Raw genomic sequence first — 18,307 nt, 5'->3', positions numbered from 1 at the left:
CAGTAATCACCTATATGCTATATCAGAGCTCGAAATTGCGACTGTTTTGGTTGCATATGCGCCCGAAATTTTATCCATGCGACCTCCAAATATATTTGGGAGCATTTGTGCGAGTGCATAAAATCGATGTTGTGCGATCAGTTTTTACAGCAAAATGTTCACCACATGCGCTGAATTAGGAGGCATTCATGCATTAAGCATCTTTGCACCTAAAAACAACAAACGTAGCACACAGGAATGGTTTAAAACAGATGACATGTCAACTTGCTGCAGTAAACAAAGCCTGCAATGTTTGCCCCGCCTTCAGGCTCTTGTTATTGGCCCACTGCGCTAAAACAGAACCCGAATGGATTGTTTAATATCAGCTGTCAATCACTCAGTTCCGATGACAGGGAGCTACAGCCGCGAAAATGTAAGGGTCTGGATACGAGAGAATGAAAATAACACTGACGGATTTAGTTTTAGAAACAACCTAAAGTTACAAGTAATGACACATCTGATTAGTGATCATGTGCTGAATGTCAATCCAGCATGTACACTTTTCCAAGAGTGGATAAAAGACTTCCAGTGGTTAAAGTCCGCTATGAAAATGACTAAAGCATTCACTGTAAAGCCAGTGGGACGGAGTTTTCAGGTAACAGTGTTTGCCACTGAGTCTACACATTAAGCACCAGATGTTCTAACAATATTTAATCAACCCAAGCTCATTCTGGAAACGTAGCCCCGCGGACGTTTCTGGAGACCGTGATTTACGTGGCCGGAGGTACGTAAAGGCAGCGTTTGGTTTTTTCGAGCGAACGCTGCGGGGCAGTGTGGCGCCGCTCCGCCCCTCCTCTTCGTGCTCGCCGGCCGAAGGCTTGCCTCCGAGTGGAGGGCTTTCCCGACGCAATCAGTTTGTCCGCCTAGCTCACAGTGTTGCGTCGGCGGAGCGGAGGCCCCGGAGGAGGAGGAGCCGGCCGCGGTGGACGACGACCGGGATCGAGTCCGGGAAACAGCGGGTTCCGGAAATCAGGTAAGATGAAAAACGGAATCCGAAAAATAAGGGCGAGAACGCGGCGGGATCCGAAAACGCGGTCGAAATCGAAGACGAGGGCTTTTGCTTTTTTTTTTTTTTCGATCCGGCGGCTTTTCGCGCGTGAACGGCGCGGGCGCGAACGCCGCGCGCTCCCGAGAGGCGCCTGCCCGAGACGCAAAAAAGCGCGCACAGCGGCCTCTCGCGGATCCGTGAAAACAAAAAAAAACGCTCGAATACGTACCTACCGGGACGTAAATCGCGGTACGCAGAAACGTCCGCGGGGTTACGTTTCCACAATGAGCCCGGGTTGTATTTACTCCTTCATTTAATCGTCACGATGCTGCCTGTCATGCGACTGACACCGCGTTCACCATCGCTTAACAGCATGCATTCTCTGAGATGAAACTAATATTGCAGCTAATGAAAAGCCAGTTATTGCTATTAAGATGACGTATGCAAATGATAAGTTATATGTCTATATCATCTGTGCAATATCAGACAGCACCCGTGAGAACAGCACAGTGATTATTGTTAATTCATTTCATCTCATTCACATCAAGAAGTGCATGCAGGGCCGGTGAGCGCATGGTGATTTTGTTTATTTGTTAGTTGTGATTAGAGTATTAATATATTATAGAAACTGTTAATATAAAACGTGTAGTAATGGTGCTCATAATTTATGGTGGGTGCGGCGACTAAATTTTGTCTGGTGTGCCTAAATTTTTGAAGTTAGGAGCACCGGTGATACCCAGAAAAAAAGGTTAATTTCGAGCCCTGTATATAACTGCAGGTTAACTAGGTTTATATATATTAGGGTTGTAACGGTATGAATTTTTCACGGTATGATAATCGTCTAAAACAATACCACGGTTTGACGGTTTCGCGGTATACGGTATGTTACAAATGTTACAAAATAATAGAACAGTGAAGCAAATTTGACTTTTTCCAAATAATATATTTTTAGTTATTATAAACAACACCACTTACAATGAACAAATAAAAATAAGAAAATAATAAATAATGTGTCAAAGTCCAAATAAACATGGTGCAAATCCTCAGTAAAAAATAGATATAAATATTTACTATACTATAAATAGTTACATAACGAAACTAGATTCAATATGGAACATCCTTAGGTTTTATGTGCCAGCATGGATATGGATGTGGTTGTATGCAATGCAGACAAACAGCTGCATCTTCATTTGCGTCTTTTGAAAACAGCAAGAGCAGCAGTTCGTCTTTGCTGTGTCACTGTTTTGTCATGTTTCTGTGCTGCTGTGCATGCAAACGTACTTAGTATGAGAATTATTTCATGCAAAACTTTTTTTTTTCGTTTTATTTAGCCGCGCAGAAATGTATGCCTATCTCTCATTCCGTGTTGTTCAAAAAGCTTGGTCCACAAACAAAAGCGAAACCTATGCTTATTGGTTGTGATATAGCGAGTTTGAACCAATCTGGGCATGGAGGAGGGACAATGCATCAATGTATCATGTCTGATTTGTCCGGAGACACAGTGACGAGCGTTTCTATGTCAAATCAGCGTTGTCAAATGTTGATGACGTAACCGTACTGATTCCGGAGCCTCTGAAAGTCCGCGAATGTTATGTGATACATCACTGGAAAGCTGAGATTCTCTTCTTTATGCCAATCTTTGAATTGTATGAATCGGATCAGCGGATCAAAAGTTATTAAACATTTAAGAGCAATACTTATTTTTAGCCGCGGGCGGCTGTCTCGGTCTTTAAGGGTTAAAACCGTTGATATGCAATTGTTCATGGTATGATAATCGTGCACGTTCAAATCGTGGTAAACCGTCATACCGGTATATTGTTACAACCCTAATATATATATAATAACCTTAACTGTTAAAAGCTATTAGTTACTAGTTAATTACTTATACTGACTGAAAGTTATGATAACTTATAACTTTAACTTTTTCTGAAATTGATTGTAATGTAATATTGTGCACCTTTTGCAAAGCTGCGTTGAAACAATAATTATTGTGAAAAGCGCTATACAAATAAACTTGAATTGAATATGAGAAGGCAGATGTTACTTTGAGTGTGTCTGCGAGGGGTTTCTCCGATGAGACCTCCAGAATAGAGATGCTGGACTCATGTGTGTTAAAGCGTGTTGCCGCAGCGCCGCTGACTGCTCCACTCTTTCCTGCACGCATCGCCATCACATGTTCAGACAGCAGGTGATCGTGGTCCTCATTAGGAGTGTCCAACAAGATGAAGACCAGATCAAACCTGGACAGCAATGCACTGCCCATTCTAGAGGGACACAGACCATACTTTAAATGAGACCTATTATGCACTAGGAGAGGAGGAAAAAGCTGGAGCCCCTTGAACACTGAATATAATCAGCTACTAATGGTAAAATTTAATTAACTCTATATTTTTATAATCACACTTGATTAAAACAGTCTGCAGAAACACTTTGATTGACATTCTGCCTTTGTACGTGTCATCAGAGGGGGAAAGCCCCGCCCACTAGTGACCATCTTTCCCCCATTAGCATAAACAGCCCTGAGTGAGAAGCAGCTATTAGCCGCGTTTCCACTATCGCGCCTAAAGTAAGCGAGCCAGGGCCAGTCAATATCTAACATTTCCTAAATCAAGAATTTTCTAGACAAGCAGAACATACTGTCTTGTTTTGAGAAATAATATGCCAATATTGAGTGAGTTTTTCCGTAAAACAAGCAAAATAATCTGCCAATGGGGAAAGCAAAATAATCTTACGTCAAAAGAAAAAACAAGATTAATTTGCTTTCCCCATTGGCAGATTATTTTGCTTGTTTTACGGAAAAACTCACTTAATATTGGCATATTATTTCTCAAAACAAGACAATATGTTTTGCTTGTCTAGAAAATGCTTCTTTATATAAGAAATTTTAGATATTTAGACTAGAAACAAGACAAAAAATCTAAGCAAGAAAAGCATTTTTTGCAGTGTACTTTGTATTATTACAGATGTAGACTCACTTCAGATTCTCGGAGACGGTCTTTCCTTTATTGTAATGTCCTCCGACTGGATTGGCTGCTGCGATGATGGAGGTTCGAGCAGGAAGCGTGCAGACAATCCCAGCTTTAGCCAGACTGATGCTTTGCTGTTCCATGGCCTCCAGAAGAGCCTGATGCTGACTGCCCATCTTATCAAACTCATCAATGCAACAAATGCCTGGAAAATTAAATATTGAACCCACTGTGGTTAATGCATTTAAAATCAGCATGTGTTTTCGTCAAGCAGCAACCTCCCGCTCTCCCTCATTAAGCCAATACGGAAGTAACTGAAACTGCAATTCATCGACTGGCCTTTAGGGGCTGGCTCCTGGAACTCTAGATGTTCACTGACTCCAATGCAAAATTGGCCATTTTTACAGCAGACAAAAACATGTTTACAGCCTGGAACAAAAGATGGTTTTGGTGCATACAGCTAATATTACTCTACATGACAACTGTGAGGGGGTGAAATTTTAGAACTCATCTGTTCCATTTTTATTAAGTTATATTAAGTCTGCATAATTAAGGGCGTGGCCATTTGAGTGACAGCTAGGTCTCACTGGTCACTGTCACATCACCTCAGCTGATTCCGGCTGGTTAGCTGCTGAACTCGGTATATACATCCTATTTTTGTTTTGTTTTATGTGGCTTTACATGGTCAGTTTCCTTTTGGAATTATTTCCTACAATTATCAGATGATATGGCATGATGTGTGCACTTAATTGTGCTCATAACGGAGATTCATTCACAAACGAATCGCTCCCTCTGTTAGAATGAGAAGTAAAGGTGTGAGAGGGGGTGTGTTTCAGCACATGGATTAGGTCAAACTTAACAGGGAGGGAGGATAACACATTTCCATGCACACAAACAAATTTTCTTTGTCGGCAATTCCAGTGCGATCACTGATCCATCGATGTAGAAAAGTGATGTACAATTATAATTTTCATAATTAAAAAAAATATTTGCATACTGACCACCGGGAAAAATCCCGATCATAGATATATGTATTTATGTGTATATATATCTCTGGGTGGCCAGTCCTCCACTACACCTCGGGTCCACATTCATTTCAAAGGAGCGCTACCCTGTACTAAAATGGCGGCACTATTGACGCATTCAACAGTGTAGGCGACATCTAATGTAAATATCTATGACTTGTAGCTACTTGCGCTCTTCAGAAGCCAATGGGTGACGTCACGGATACTGCGTCCATATCTTTTACAGTCTATGGTTTTTGTGCTTACAATTGGGCCCCCACTGAATCTGCGCCCACAGATATCTGTAGATGTTTGAGCCCGTCATTTAATCTATTTATTTACTTATGCAAATACATATTTATGCAGTTTTCACAATAATTACAGTAATATTATTGAATAATATCCAAATGTCTTTTAGTGGATGTATTATGCAAGACCCGCTGTATTTTTAACAAACAAGCGGTTCTAATTGGATTGTAAATTACATTTAATTATATTACATTACATTTAAATGGTCAAACCCGGTTCAATTTATTATGCCAAGCTAAACTTAAAGTGACCCTGCCAGAACAAGTAATTGGCAGAATGGTTAAAAAAAAATGCTCAACTGTTTAACTCTAAAAGAGTTGGAGACTCCTAAAAAGGGGGACCTATTTTTTTAAAAAGTAGAGTGTTCCTTTAAGGGTGTACTCACACTATGTACAGTTGCCTTGAACCAGGCCGAAGCACGCTCGTCCCCCCTCCTGTCTCCCTCGTCGGCCCGCACTCACATTGCATTCACGCCTGAGCACGCTTCAGTCATCGATGATGCACTGTTCAGTTAGCGCTCTCACTCAGCACAGTGGACATTTCTCTAGTTATTACATTTTAATAATTTGATATGGAGTGACACGCAGTCAAATATTTCGCTGAACACATCAGCAACTATTAATGCTCATAAACAATCATAAAATCCTCGTGCTGTGGGAATTAGGAGGTTTGCTGAAGGTGCAGCTGTTGTGCAATGAGGGGTTTGCGTCTTTAATAATCTACGACAGTTTGTGTCCATTGAACACAAGAATGATTATTAAGACACATATGAAGTAGTCCCTTAAAAGTCACGTCCCGTCTTCAGTTTCGGGCTCAGGCGCGCTTTGCACTCACAATACAAGCGTACCGCACCTAAGCTTAAGTGAACCACACTTTGGAACCGTGCCCGAGCCCGATTCAGAGCACTCACACTTCTCAAACGATCCGGGAAATGCGCCTGGCAACAGTTCGGATAGTCTAGTGTGAGTGTGCCCTAAGGCTGAGACGGTCGGCCGTTGGGCTTTGTTGATCAGCGTCAGTTCAGCTTGTTGGTTAAGGGTGTTCCACAAGTCACCTCTCATCGGGCTAACGTCGGAGCTCGTTGACCTGATTCAGCAGGCCAAATTGGTGAATGAATCAGAGTGAGATACGATCTCGTGAGAAACATTATGAATACCTATTAGAGCTGTGAACCTACACTAGTCTCACGGTTCGGTTCGGTTACGATTATCATGCCATTGATTCGGTTCAATTCGATATCTCGGTGCATTGACGATGCTTTCCATACACAGTTTTATATTTTCTTCACAGCAGCAGTTCTTGTATTAAAAATGTATGAATATATTTATATTAATATATTATTTGTAATACAATTTTGTCGTTTAATACAAACAGTCAGATATATAAACTGTAACTTTAAACAAAACAAGCATTAAGCAAATAATATAAACAAATATAAACATCCAGCTCAATTTCTGATCCTTGTCTAGTTCTCTTACACCCCTTAGATTGGTTACACCCTCAACAAAAACGGTTGTGATTGGCTCTTGCGCGCTGCGCTCTTCACATAAGTGACACTGATAAGCAGCAGGCGGCAGCGGCGATCTCACAACTGATGCATGATAGACACGGTGGAGAAAACTCTGCAGACACGCGCTCGTTTCTGTATCCAAAAGTAATGCTGTAAAACAACCGAGAGGAGAAGAAAAGCCACGCCAGCAGGTCAAATGGGCCACTGTGTGTGTGAGAAAGAGAGAGAGACAGAGACAGAGCGAAAGCGAGAGCGAGAGAGAGGGAGAGAGAAAAAGAGAAATGGAGTAGGCTACTTTCATTCTCTTGATCTCAGTAAAATAGGGGCTATTGTTGTATATGTCAGTGAAAGACTGATCCAGCAAACACACACAGTGAAATTGTGCACAGTTCATGAGTATTAAGTAGTTAAAGCGCTGTAAATACTCTCGATCGCCTCCCTTGCGATAGAGCGCATATGAGGTAAATGACGTCAGTAATAACCGGTTATGATTATTACTGAACCGATACCGAATTGTCCGCGTCTGCATCGCGGTGCATCGAAGAAACAATTAATTTTGACACCCCTAATACTTATATTATCAGATATATTTGCAGGAGCAAATCCCTGGTTGGTGAGGGACGATTATTGTGATAATAGTGCTGAACACTTATTTGTTTACACTTTAAACGTGCACGTCAGACATTTTGATGTCCCACTGTAAACGAGAAAACAGAAACCGCCTAGATACTGTCCCCACACACATCTTCCCATGCAGGCGCTGAACATACGCTCTCATTTCAATTGGCTTTCATCCGTTTGGCGTGTTCACAGGCAACTTTTGGTCTAGATGGAACCAAACTTGAGCCGAAACAAGGTGACAACACAGTTGGGTTTTGTCAGCACCAATTGTTTGGTGTCAGCTTGGTGTATACTGGCCTTAAGATAAGCAGATTTTAGGTCTAGACATTGAGGAAAGTTTCCCTCGACAGCGGATAATTTACCAACAGATATGGACCCCATAATTCAGAACCTTTAATACCCAAAAAATGGACTTTGTTTTAAATACCTTGATCTCCCAGCACCAATGCTCCAGCCTCAAGAGCGTAGTCTCCGGATCCGCTGTCCCGGGATAGAGAAACAGTCAGTCCTGAGGTGGTGGTTGTGTTTCCACATACGTAAACACCCCGTGGGGCCACGTTACACACAGCCTGGATTAACACAAATACAACAGCATTAAAGATTTAAAAAACACACACACAATCATCAAGGTAATGCATGCAATAGAGGAGGTTTACAAGGTCATGTACCTGTAACATCTGACTTTTGCCAAGTCCAGGGTCTCCAACGATGAGCATATGCGGGTCTCCTCTTATCGGGATACGGTTTTTATCATCAACATACTTCTGACATCCTCCAAACAGAGCCAGAGCCAACCCAGCTTTAACAAGCTGAGAAAAACAAACAAACCCAAATAAGTCCAACCATTTTATAGCTTTACCATTCATTTATTAACCCTTGCGTGCTGTTAGGCATGCTGTCCTCGACTCTGGCGGATTTTGAGGCTTAATTTGGCCACAACTTTCTCTGCATTTCAACAAATGGAATGATTTTTGCTGACAAATCTTATTATGACATAAATTTTGGGAAAATGCTTCGCAAATTAAAAAAATAAATAAACAAACTGACTACCCCTTTATTATGTTGGGGGCTGTTTTTGCCCTATTGACTTCTATTATAACCATATTTTTTAATTCCAAAGCTAATACGCCATATTATTATGTATTCTTTGTTGTTAGTGGTTTTCCTTGTTAGGAAGAGGTACATTTTTTGTTGTTGATCATCAGTTGCTTTGCAAAAAAAAAAAAAAAGCTTAGTTTCTGGCTTTGGAGTTATATGGAGTATACAGAGTGTGTGTGTGTGTGTGTGTGTGTGTGTGAGAGAGAGAGAGATCTTTGCACACTTACATTGATATGTCTGAGAAAATTAAATAAGCCCCTTAACTCTCAGAGCACAGTAAACACATTAAGTGTATTTATGCACACACACACTATAGAACTCCATATAAAAGCCAGACCTTTTTGCAGGCTTATTTAATAGGTTAATGCTGCCAATTGATGATCGACTCTAAAAATACAAATTTAACTTGTGAATGCATGATTATATGGCGTCAAACTTTTGTAAATGAAAAATGTGGTTATAATGGAAGTCATTGGGGCAAAAACAGTCACAAACATAACAAAAGGGTAGACCATTTGAACAGTAAACAAGGGTTAAATTAATGGCTGAAACAATGCACAACTGTGGCGAAATATGATGCAATAATCAATTATCTCGATTAATGCTTTTTTATAATCGTTTGAAACCGAAATCTAAATCGGATTTTCGATTAATTGCAAAGCCCTTTATAATAGTAGAGCATTTTTATGCCTTTTTCTACCTCAATACTTATCCTCTCCCGCGCCCCCCCTGTGAACTCTGTGAAACAATGCTGATGTATTAATAGCATAGCTATAGAAATTCCATAATTATAAACAAAGATTAAAGGAATATTATTAGCGGTAAATATCAACAGGGTAACACTTTAGTTTAATCAGAATTTCTCACTATTAACAAGTGGATTACCACTTGTCTATTATTAAGATACTGGCTTTTTAATAAGTAATTATAAAGAACATATTCTGCATAATATTATTCTACATCCCTAATACTACACAATACAACCTTAATAAATAAATTATTAAGTAAATTATGAGTTTATTGAGAGAAAGGCCAAAGTTAAATGTTTGTAAAGTTAAATTTGTTAGCCAGAATTGTACCTTAAAATAAAGTGTGACCAAAAACAATATCTGGAAACTCACCAAATGGCCGTAAATGACTGGACAAAGAGAGCTGCAATTGAACATGGAGTCGTATTAGCATCTTAATTTCAAATACAGCACACACACAAAGTGGAAACAAACAAACAAACAAAACAAATAAATTAAAAAGCTATAAAAAATAAAATATTAAAATAAAATATAAAATTTACTAGATGTAAAATTAAAAAAATATAATTAAAAAATTTTATATAGAAATAAAATATTAATTAATTGTTAGAAATGTAATAAATTAAATTAAATGAAAAAATAATAATAAAAAATATAGAAATAAAAATAAATAAATATAGAAATAAATAAAACTTAGACTTGTAGAATTAGTAGCTTAAACTTAAAGCATTCATATACAGTTACTCTCTGATGAAATAAAGTGCTTCTTTTATCCTTGTATATGGATAAAAGCATCTGCTGAATGAATAAATGTCAAATGTATATGTATTTAACACAATGAAATGTTTCTCACTTGACTATAAGCTTGAACAGGTCTTCTTGTGCTTGGATCTCCTGAATGGCGTAGAGATCCTTGATGGAGAACTCCACCGATGGTCCCTGGCCCTCAGATTCAGACACGGCTTTGCTTTTCTGACCCTTCGAGTTGCTGACTGAATTTGCTTGAATGTACAACAGGAACATGCACTTGTCCTTCTTGTTTCTGGTACTTCCTGAAAAAAGTATTTAACACAAATCACGATCAAGAAACACTGAGTTCTGGATTGAATAATTTTACATTTTAAAGGAGACCTATTAAGCCTCATTAGTCTCTGATGTCTCTAGAGTGTGTTAGTGACGTTTCAGCTTAAAATACCCAACAAATAATGTTTTATCACTCTTTAAAACTGCTACTTTTAGGCTTTTATCCAAACTATGTAATTTTAGTGACTGCTGCTTTAAATTCAAATAAGATTGTGCTCTTTTCAAAAGGAGCAACAAAACTCATTTGTTCATTTTCCTTTGGCTTACCCGCTTATTTATCAGAGGTCATCACAGTGTGAATGAACCGCCAACTATTCCAGCATATGCATTACACAACGGATACCCTTTCCAGCCGCAACCCAGTACTGGGAAACACCCATACACACTCATTCACAAACACACTATATAGCGCATGTGTTTGGACTGTGTGGGAAACCGGAGCACCTGAAGGAAACCCATGGGGTGAACATGCAAACTCCACACAGAAATTCCAAGGACTCGAACGAGCGACCTTCTTGCTGTGAGTGCTTACCACTGAGCCACCATGCCACCCATTAGCATACTGTCTTTTAATAAAATATGCATGCAATATTGATCAAATCACATTTCCTTAAAAAATAAGTATATTTGCCTGACTGTATATTAAATATTGATTTGAATGAAGTATATTGTGTGTATTGTAGGGGTTTGACACAAACATGCTCAGGGACCATCATGTAAAAAAACTGAGTCACACAGAAGGCCACCAGAGGCTGTCCTTTTCCTCCAGAACATTGAGGTCAGATGTATAAATAGCACTAGCTGAGTATTGCCAGACTCCATTGCCCAGATTTCAAAAAATACAACAGGAATCAGCAATTGTTAAGAAAAAAATATACCTGTTCATGCAAACTCTATCCACAGTATATGTATAGTGTATCCGAAAAGTACTTATATCGCTTCACTTTTAGTTACAGCCTTATTCCAGAATTGATTAAATTCATTTATTTCCTCAAAATTCTACATTCAATAGCCCATAATGACAATGTGAAAAAAATGTTTTTGAAATTGTTGCATTCACAGCCTTTGCTCAATACTTTGTTGATGCACCTTTGGCAGCGATTACAGCCTCAAGTCTTTTTGATTATAATGCCACAAGCTTGGCACACCTGTCTTTGTGAATTTTTGTATCTCTCAAGCTCTATCAGGTTGGATGGGAAGCGAGGGGTGTACAGCCATTTTCAGATCTCTCCATTGATGTTCAATAGGATTTAGGTCTGGGTTCTGGCTGGGCCACTCAAGTACATTCACCGAGTTATTGTGAAGCCACTCCATTGATATTTTGGCGGTGTGCTTTGGGTCATTGTCCTGCTGGAGGATGAAGCGTCGCCCCAGTCTGAGGTCAAGAGCACTCTGAAGCAGGTTTTCATTCAGGATGTCTCTGTACATTGCTGCATTCATCTTTCCCTCTATCCTGACTAGTCTTCCAGTTCCTGCTGCTGAAACACATCCCCACAGCATGATGCCAACACCATCCTGCTTCACTGTAGGGATTGTGTTAGCCTGGTGATGAGCGCTGCCTGGTTTTCTCCAAACATAACGCCTGGCATTCACTCCAAAGAGATCAATTTTAGTCTCATCAGACCAGAGAATTTAGTTTCTTATATGGTCTGAGAGTCCTTCAGATGCCTTTTGGCAAATTCCAGATGGGGGGCAGCTTCCATCTGGCCACTCTACCATACAGGCCTGATTGCTGCACAGATGGTTGTCCTTCTGTAAGGTTCTTCTCTCTCCACAGAAGAACACTGGAGCTCAGACAGAGTGACTATCGGGTTATTGATTACCTCCCTCACTAAGGCCCCTTCTCCCCCCCATCACTCAGCTTAGATGGCCGGCCAGCTCTAGGAAGAGTCCTGGTGGTTCAAACATCTTTTGATGGAGGCCACTGTGCTTATTGGAACTTTCAGAGCAGCAGAAATGTTTCTGTAACCTTCCCCAGCCTTGTGCCTCGAGGCAATCCTGTCTGGGAGGTCTACAGACAATTCCTTTGTCTTCATCCTTGGTTTAGAGTGATCAATGGAAACAGAATGTACCCGAGCTCAATTTAAAGCTTCATGGCAAAGGCTGTGAATACTGATGCACATGTGAGTTTTCAGCTTTTTTATTTTTTATAAATTTGCAACAATTTCAAAAACTCTTTTTTTCACATTGTCATTATGGGGGATTGTGTGTAGAATGTTGAGGAAATAAATGAATTTAATCTAATTTGGAATAAGGCTGTAACATACAAATAAGGAAAGAGTGAAGCACTGTGAATACTCTCCAGATGCACTGTACATCCAGCTTAATGCGGTTCCATACGCAACACAAGTGTTTTTAGCTAGTTAGACGCAGGTTTGTAAAGAGGTGTGTTACAGCACATTGTTAGCGTGTTGCTGTTTTGAGGCAACTTAAATTGACCATTGACCAACTAAAAGCTGCTCTAAACAGTGGGGAAAATAAGTATTAAAAAAGATCTAAGTGTGTTTTTCCATGTTTTCTGAAGCGTCTAACAGTATTCATGTATACAGTAATTCAATAATCATATGTAAAAATAACACTGCATAGCCTTTGTTGTATGAATAATGCAAATAATTAATTGTTATCAAAGTTACAAACAGTGCAATTTCCTATGCATGAATGCTTTTAAAATCATTATACAGTCACAGGCCTTAAAAAAACATGCAAATGCCAAATTTTAATCCAGACTTAATGTTCGCGATGTGACAATAGGGAATGATCCTATTGCGATATTGATGCTGATGTGATTTATTGTGCAGTCCTAGTTAAAACTGATTCTTTAATCAATTATGTTCCATAATTTTGGATTTCTTGGGTGTCCCTCTTTTATGTTACGTCCTTGTAATGCATGGGGCATAACAAATGTGGACTAATAGAGCCCTTTGTGTCTAAAAGTGTCTAAAATAGTGTCTCGTACCCTCTTCATTGGACACTTTAATGACCCCTGTGATGGTGACCATGTCTCCAGGCACACAACTGTCCACCAGGTCCTGCGTGAGCTCACATTCAATGGTGCGCGGGATTCGGCCAGACTCACGCTGGTCACCAGACATCAGCTCCTGAACCCTGTGGAAAACACACAGCAAGAGGGCAGAAACTCTCTTTAATTTCTCACCTCACTGTTGTAAACGAAAATGTTTTGTGATTTAGAGCCTAAAATAAAATTCTTTTAAATCTGAAAACTAGTGCTGGGCAAAAAAAATAAAAATAATAAATCCCATCCAAAATAAAAGTTTGTTTTTACATAATTTAAATATATATATATATATATATATATATATATATATATATATATATATATATATATATATATATATATATATATGCATACATTTGAGAATGTGTATTTATATTTTGATATAAAATGTATATGATACAAATTATATATAAATTTAAATCATATATATATATATATATATATATATATATATATATATATATATATATATATATATATATATATATAAAATTGCCGTCTTCCACCAACACCCCACATGCAACATGACTTCTCAATCCAGATGGGATCATCCACCATTACCCCATGTTGTTCGGTTGGGAATCTAAGTGATACTGGATGATCAGTTGTCCTTCAAAGAGCACATTGCTAACATTGCTATCTGAAAAATTAGACCCTTCTTAACAGATCACGCTGCACAACTTTTAGTCCAAGCTCTTGTCATTTCAAGGCTGGACTACTGCAATGCTCTTCAAGTTGGTCTCCCATCCTGCACTCTCAAGCGTCAACAAAGGCTGCAAGCGATCTCAAATTTCCCTCCAAAAACATCTTGATCAGTGAGTTCAAACACAAAGAATAAAGACGTTAAACATGCACATGCACAGCAAAATCCTCCTGAGTAAAATTTACTCAGTTCAGAGAGTATTTGGTCCCTCTTCAAATCAGGGCAAACGGGTAGGTAAAAATGAAAGCTGCTGTTTGTGGAGTTGCTTAATAATCCTCTGCTGAGATTTTGAGAGATTCAATGTATTCTATTTCAGCTGATTTCATCTAAGACTGTGACTGAAGTGAGCGGTAGTTTTGAGTTTCTCTTCTGTGTTTCTGGTTATTAACAGCAGGTATTGATCATCAGTGCACAATCATCACTTAATTAATTAATTAATTGCCGGCAGCTAGCTCACTGCAACTCTCACATGGTCGCCCACTGAAGCTAAGCAGGGCTGCGCCTGGTCAGTACCTGGATGGGAGACCACATGGGAAAGCTAGATTGCTGCCGGAAGTGGTGTTAGTGAGGCCAGCAGGGGGCGCCCAACCTGCGGTCTGTGTGGGTCCTAATGCCCCAGTATAGTGACGGGGATGCTATACTGCTCAGTGAGCGCCGTCTTTCGGATGAGACGTTAAACCGAGGTCCCGACTCTCTGTGGTCGTTAAAAATCCCAGGATGTCCTTCGAAATGAGTAGGGGTTTAACCCCAGCATCCTGGCCAAATCTGCCCACTGGCCTCTATCTCCTAACCATCCCCATATTCAATTGGCTTCATCACTGTCTCCTCTCCACCAATCAGCTGGTGTGCGGTCTGGTGCATAATGGCTGCCGTCGCGTCATCCAGGTGGATGCTGCACACTTGTGGTGGATGAGGAGATCCCCCCATAGTGTAAAGCGCTTTGAGTGCCCAGAAAAGCGCTATATAAGTGTAAGGAATTATTATTATTATTATTAATCCTTTCATTGTCTCAGCAACTTGAGTAATTTTAACTGAATTTAGAGAGGGACCAAATACTATCTAAACAGAGTAAATTTTACTCTGAGGATTTTGCTGTGTGTCTAGTTTACATTTATTGGCAAATATTGCATAATCTTGCAGATTTGCACTATTCAACATCCGTAAAATAAGACCCTTCATAACAGATGGTCCTGCACAACTTTTAGTCCAAGCTCTTGTCATTTCAAGGCTGGACTACTGCAATGCTCTTCTAGCTGGTCTCCCATCCTGCACTCTTAATCCTCTATAGATGATCCAGAACGCTGCAGCTCGTCTAGTCTTCCAGAGAGCCCATGTAACACCAGATTTGCACTTTTTAACCTTCAAAAAAATTAGACCCTTCTTAACAGATCATGCTGCACAACTTTAAGTCCAAGCTCTTGTCTCTCCCATCCTGCACTCTCAATCCTCTACAGGTGATCCAGAACGCTGCATCTCATCTAGTCTTCAATGAGCCAAACATTCCCATTTAACGCCTCTTTTTAATCTCTCTGCATTGGTTGAAGCTCAGATCAAGTTCAAATTACTGATGCTTGCTTACAGGACAGCCACTGGACCCTTTTACACCTCCACCAGCTGCTGAAGGTCTACATCACCCCAGGAGCCTCAGGTCAAGGTGGGAGAACCGCATTGTGGTGCCATCGCAGAGGGACTAGGAGTTACTTTCCAAAAACTTTTAATTCACTGTTCCTCGCAGGTGGAATGATCTTCCCATTCCCACTCGGACTGTGGATGGGCCGGTATCCTACAAACGTCAACCAAAAACCTCTCTCTTAAGAAGACACCTGAACCCTAGTGAATAATACCAAAACCACCTAGCACTCTCTCGCTCTCTCTCTCTCTCTCTCTCTCTCTCTCTCTCTTTCTCTCTCTCTCTCTTTCTCTCTCTCTCTCTCTAAAAAAAATGCACTTTTACTCTAGCGCTAAATTCAAAACAAACTTTTATTGGATGCGATTAATCTTTGCCCAGCACTAATAAACAACTGTAAACTAAAATTCCTGTCAATAAATTAAAATACTTAATATCATTTGATGATGAGAAATGCATTGGGAAAAATTTTACATGCTATTATTAAGTATTAAAATTGTAAAAAATCAAAGCAAAGAGAGCATGAAGTACATTCTGCTCTATACACTTTCATACTTTATTGTCTGCCAGTCGACAGTGAGTGTGAAAGGTGAACTTCGGTTTGGAGTGAATGACCGACCACGACATTCAGACTGTAAACACTGGTGAAAAACAAAATTAGGATGTTAGAGATCATCAAATAATACAACATGCAATGCATATATTGATGTACCATTTAGAAACTGTTATTTAAATCGTAAAAGTGGCTGGCCACTTTATTAGGTACATCTTGCTAGTACCAGGTTAGACCCCCTTTTGCCTTCAGAACTGCCTTAATCCTTTGTGGCATAAATTCAACAAGGTTCTGGAAATAATCCTCAAAGGTTTTGCTCCATATTGACATGATAGCATCACACAGTTGCTGCAGATTTGTTGGCTGCACGTCCATGACGCAAATCTCCACTTCCACCACATCCCAAAAGTGCTCTATGGGACTGAGCTCTGGTGACTATGGAGGCCATTTGAGTACATTGGACTCTGTCATGAAACTAGTCTGAGATGATTTCCAATTTAGTAGCCATCAGAACATGGGTGCACTGTGGTCATAAAGGGATGGACATGGTCAGCAACAATACTAAGGTAGGCTGGGGTGTTGACATGATGCTCAATTGGTACTAATGGACCCAAAATGTGCCAAGAAAATATCCCCCACACCATTACACAACCATCAGCCTGAACCGTCAACACAAGGCAAGATGGATTCATGCTTTCATGTTGTTGATGCCAAATTCTGACCCGACCATCTGAATTTGGCAGCAGAAACCAAGACTCATCAGACCAGGCAACGTTTCTCCATTCTTCTATTGTCCAATGTTGGTGAGCCTGTGTGAATTGTAGCCTCAGTGTGGTCTTCTGTTGCTGTAGCCCATCTGCCTCAAGGTTGGTTGTGTTGTGATGTTTAGAAATACTCTTTTGCTCATTTAAGTTACTACTGCCTTTCTATCAGCTGGAGCCAGTCCGGCCATTCTCCACTGACCTCTGGCATCAACAAGGCATTTGCGCCCACAGAACTGCCGCACACTGAATATTTTTTCTTTTTCAAACCATCCTCTAGAGATGGTTGTGCATGAAAATCCCAGTAGATCAGCAGTTTCTGAAATACTCAGACCAGGCCTTCTGGCACCAACAACCATGACATGTTCAAAGTCACTTAAACCACTTTCCATTCTGATGCTCACTTCGAACTGCAGCAGATTGTCTTGACCATGTCTACATGCCAAAATTCATTGAGCTGCTGCCATGTGAATGGCTGGTTAGAAATTTGCGTTGACGATCAGTTGGACAGGTGTACCTAATAAAGTGGCCAGGGAGTGTATATAAAGTAATTATTTAATTAATGTGCAGATCATGACCTTTTGAATTATACTGTTGACAAGATTTAAATACCGCAAGAGTGCAGTGCATACTTTACTACTGAAATTGTAGAACTCCTGGAATAAATTTGTTTTTGTTCCACTGAATGACATGGAATTTAAAATATTAGATTAGCACAGGTAGAACGGCACAAAACTAAGCCAATCTAAACTGGCTGAAGCTGAAAGCACATGTACCTTCGTGGGCATGGTGTATTTCCCATCAGGCAGTGTGACGCTCTGCGTGTCTCCACAGCTGTTACAGACGAATGCCAGCTTCATGCAGAGCGGTTTAATGTTACTCACTCTCACCACAGTACCTCTGATCACAACAAACTTGCCGTATAAATTTGCTCTCAGACTTTTTAAAGGAGTCAGTGGCTCATAGTTGTACAACCTGACGACAGAAAGACAGTAACAACATTTAAATCACATAACAAAATTATTTCCAAGCTCTTTACATGACAATGGACCCTTTTCACTTTTCATATATATATATATATATATATATATATATATATATATATATATATATATATATATATATATATATATATATATATATATATATACATACATACATACATATATATATATATACATTACATACATATATACATTACATACATATATATATATATATATATATATATATATATATATATATATATATATATATATATATATATATATATATATATA

At 39.5% G+C, this 18,307-nt stretch overlaps 1 protein-coding gene across 3 annotated transcripts in view; it reads right to left on the bottom strand.

Moving 5' to 3' along the window:
• The window catches only part of mcm8 (minichromosome maintenance 8 homologous recombination repair factor), a 40,007-nt gene that overhangs the window by 10,919 nt on the left and 10,781 nt on the right, over positions 1 to 18,307 (bottom strand). For all 3 annotated transcript variants that reach the window (XM_073928109.1, XM_002665115.8, XM_021467272.3), the window contains 9 exons: positions 17,804 to 18,002; positions 16,269 to 16,354; positions 13,324 to 13,472; positions 10,138 to 10,336; positions 9,657 to 9,687; positions 8,106 to 8,246; positions 7,865 to 8,006; positions 4,003 to 4,198; positions 3,072 to 3,291 (listed from right to left, as the gene is read on the bottom strand). In XM_073928109.1, coding sequence (XP_073784210.1) covers positions 3,072 to 3,291; positions 4,003 to 4,198; positions 7,865 to 8,006; positions 8,106 to 8,246; positions 9,657 to 9,687; positions 10,138 to 10,336; positions 13,324 to 13,472; positions 16,269 to 16,354; positions 17,804 to 18,002 — 1,363 coding nt within the window. The remainder of the gene's footprint in view (positions 1 to 3,071; positions 3,292 to 4,002; positions 4,199 to 7,864; positions 8,007 to 8,105; positions 8,247 to 9,656; positions 9,688 to 10,137; positions 10,337 to 13,323; positions 13,473 to 16,268; positions 16,355 to 17,803; positions 18,003 to 18,307) is intronic.

Source organism: Danio rerio, chromosome 17 (assembly GCF_049306965.1).
Source record: "Danio rerio strain Tuebingen ecotype United States chromosome 17, GRCz12tu, whole genome shotgun sequence".
Classification (NCBI taxonomy): domain Eukaryota; kingdom Metazoa; phylum Chordata; class Actinopteri; order Cypriniformes; family Danionidae; genus Danio; species Danio rerio.
The sequence above is the reverse complement of the archived record's forward strand: the minus strand, read 5'-3'. Positions and strand labels throughout refer to the sequence as shown.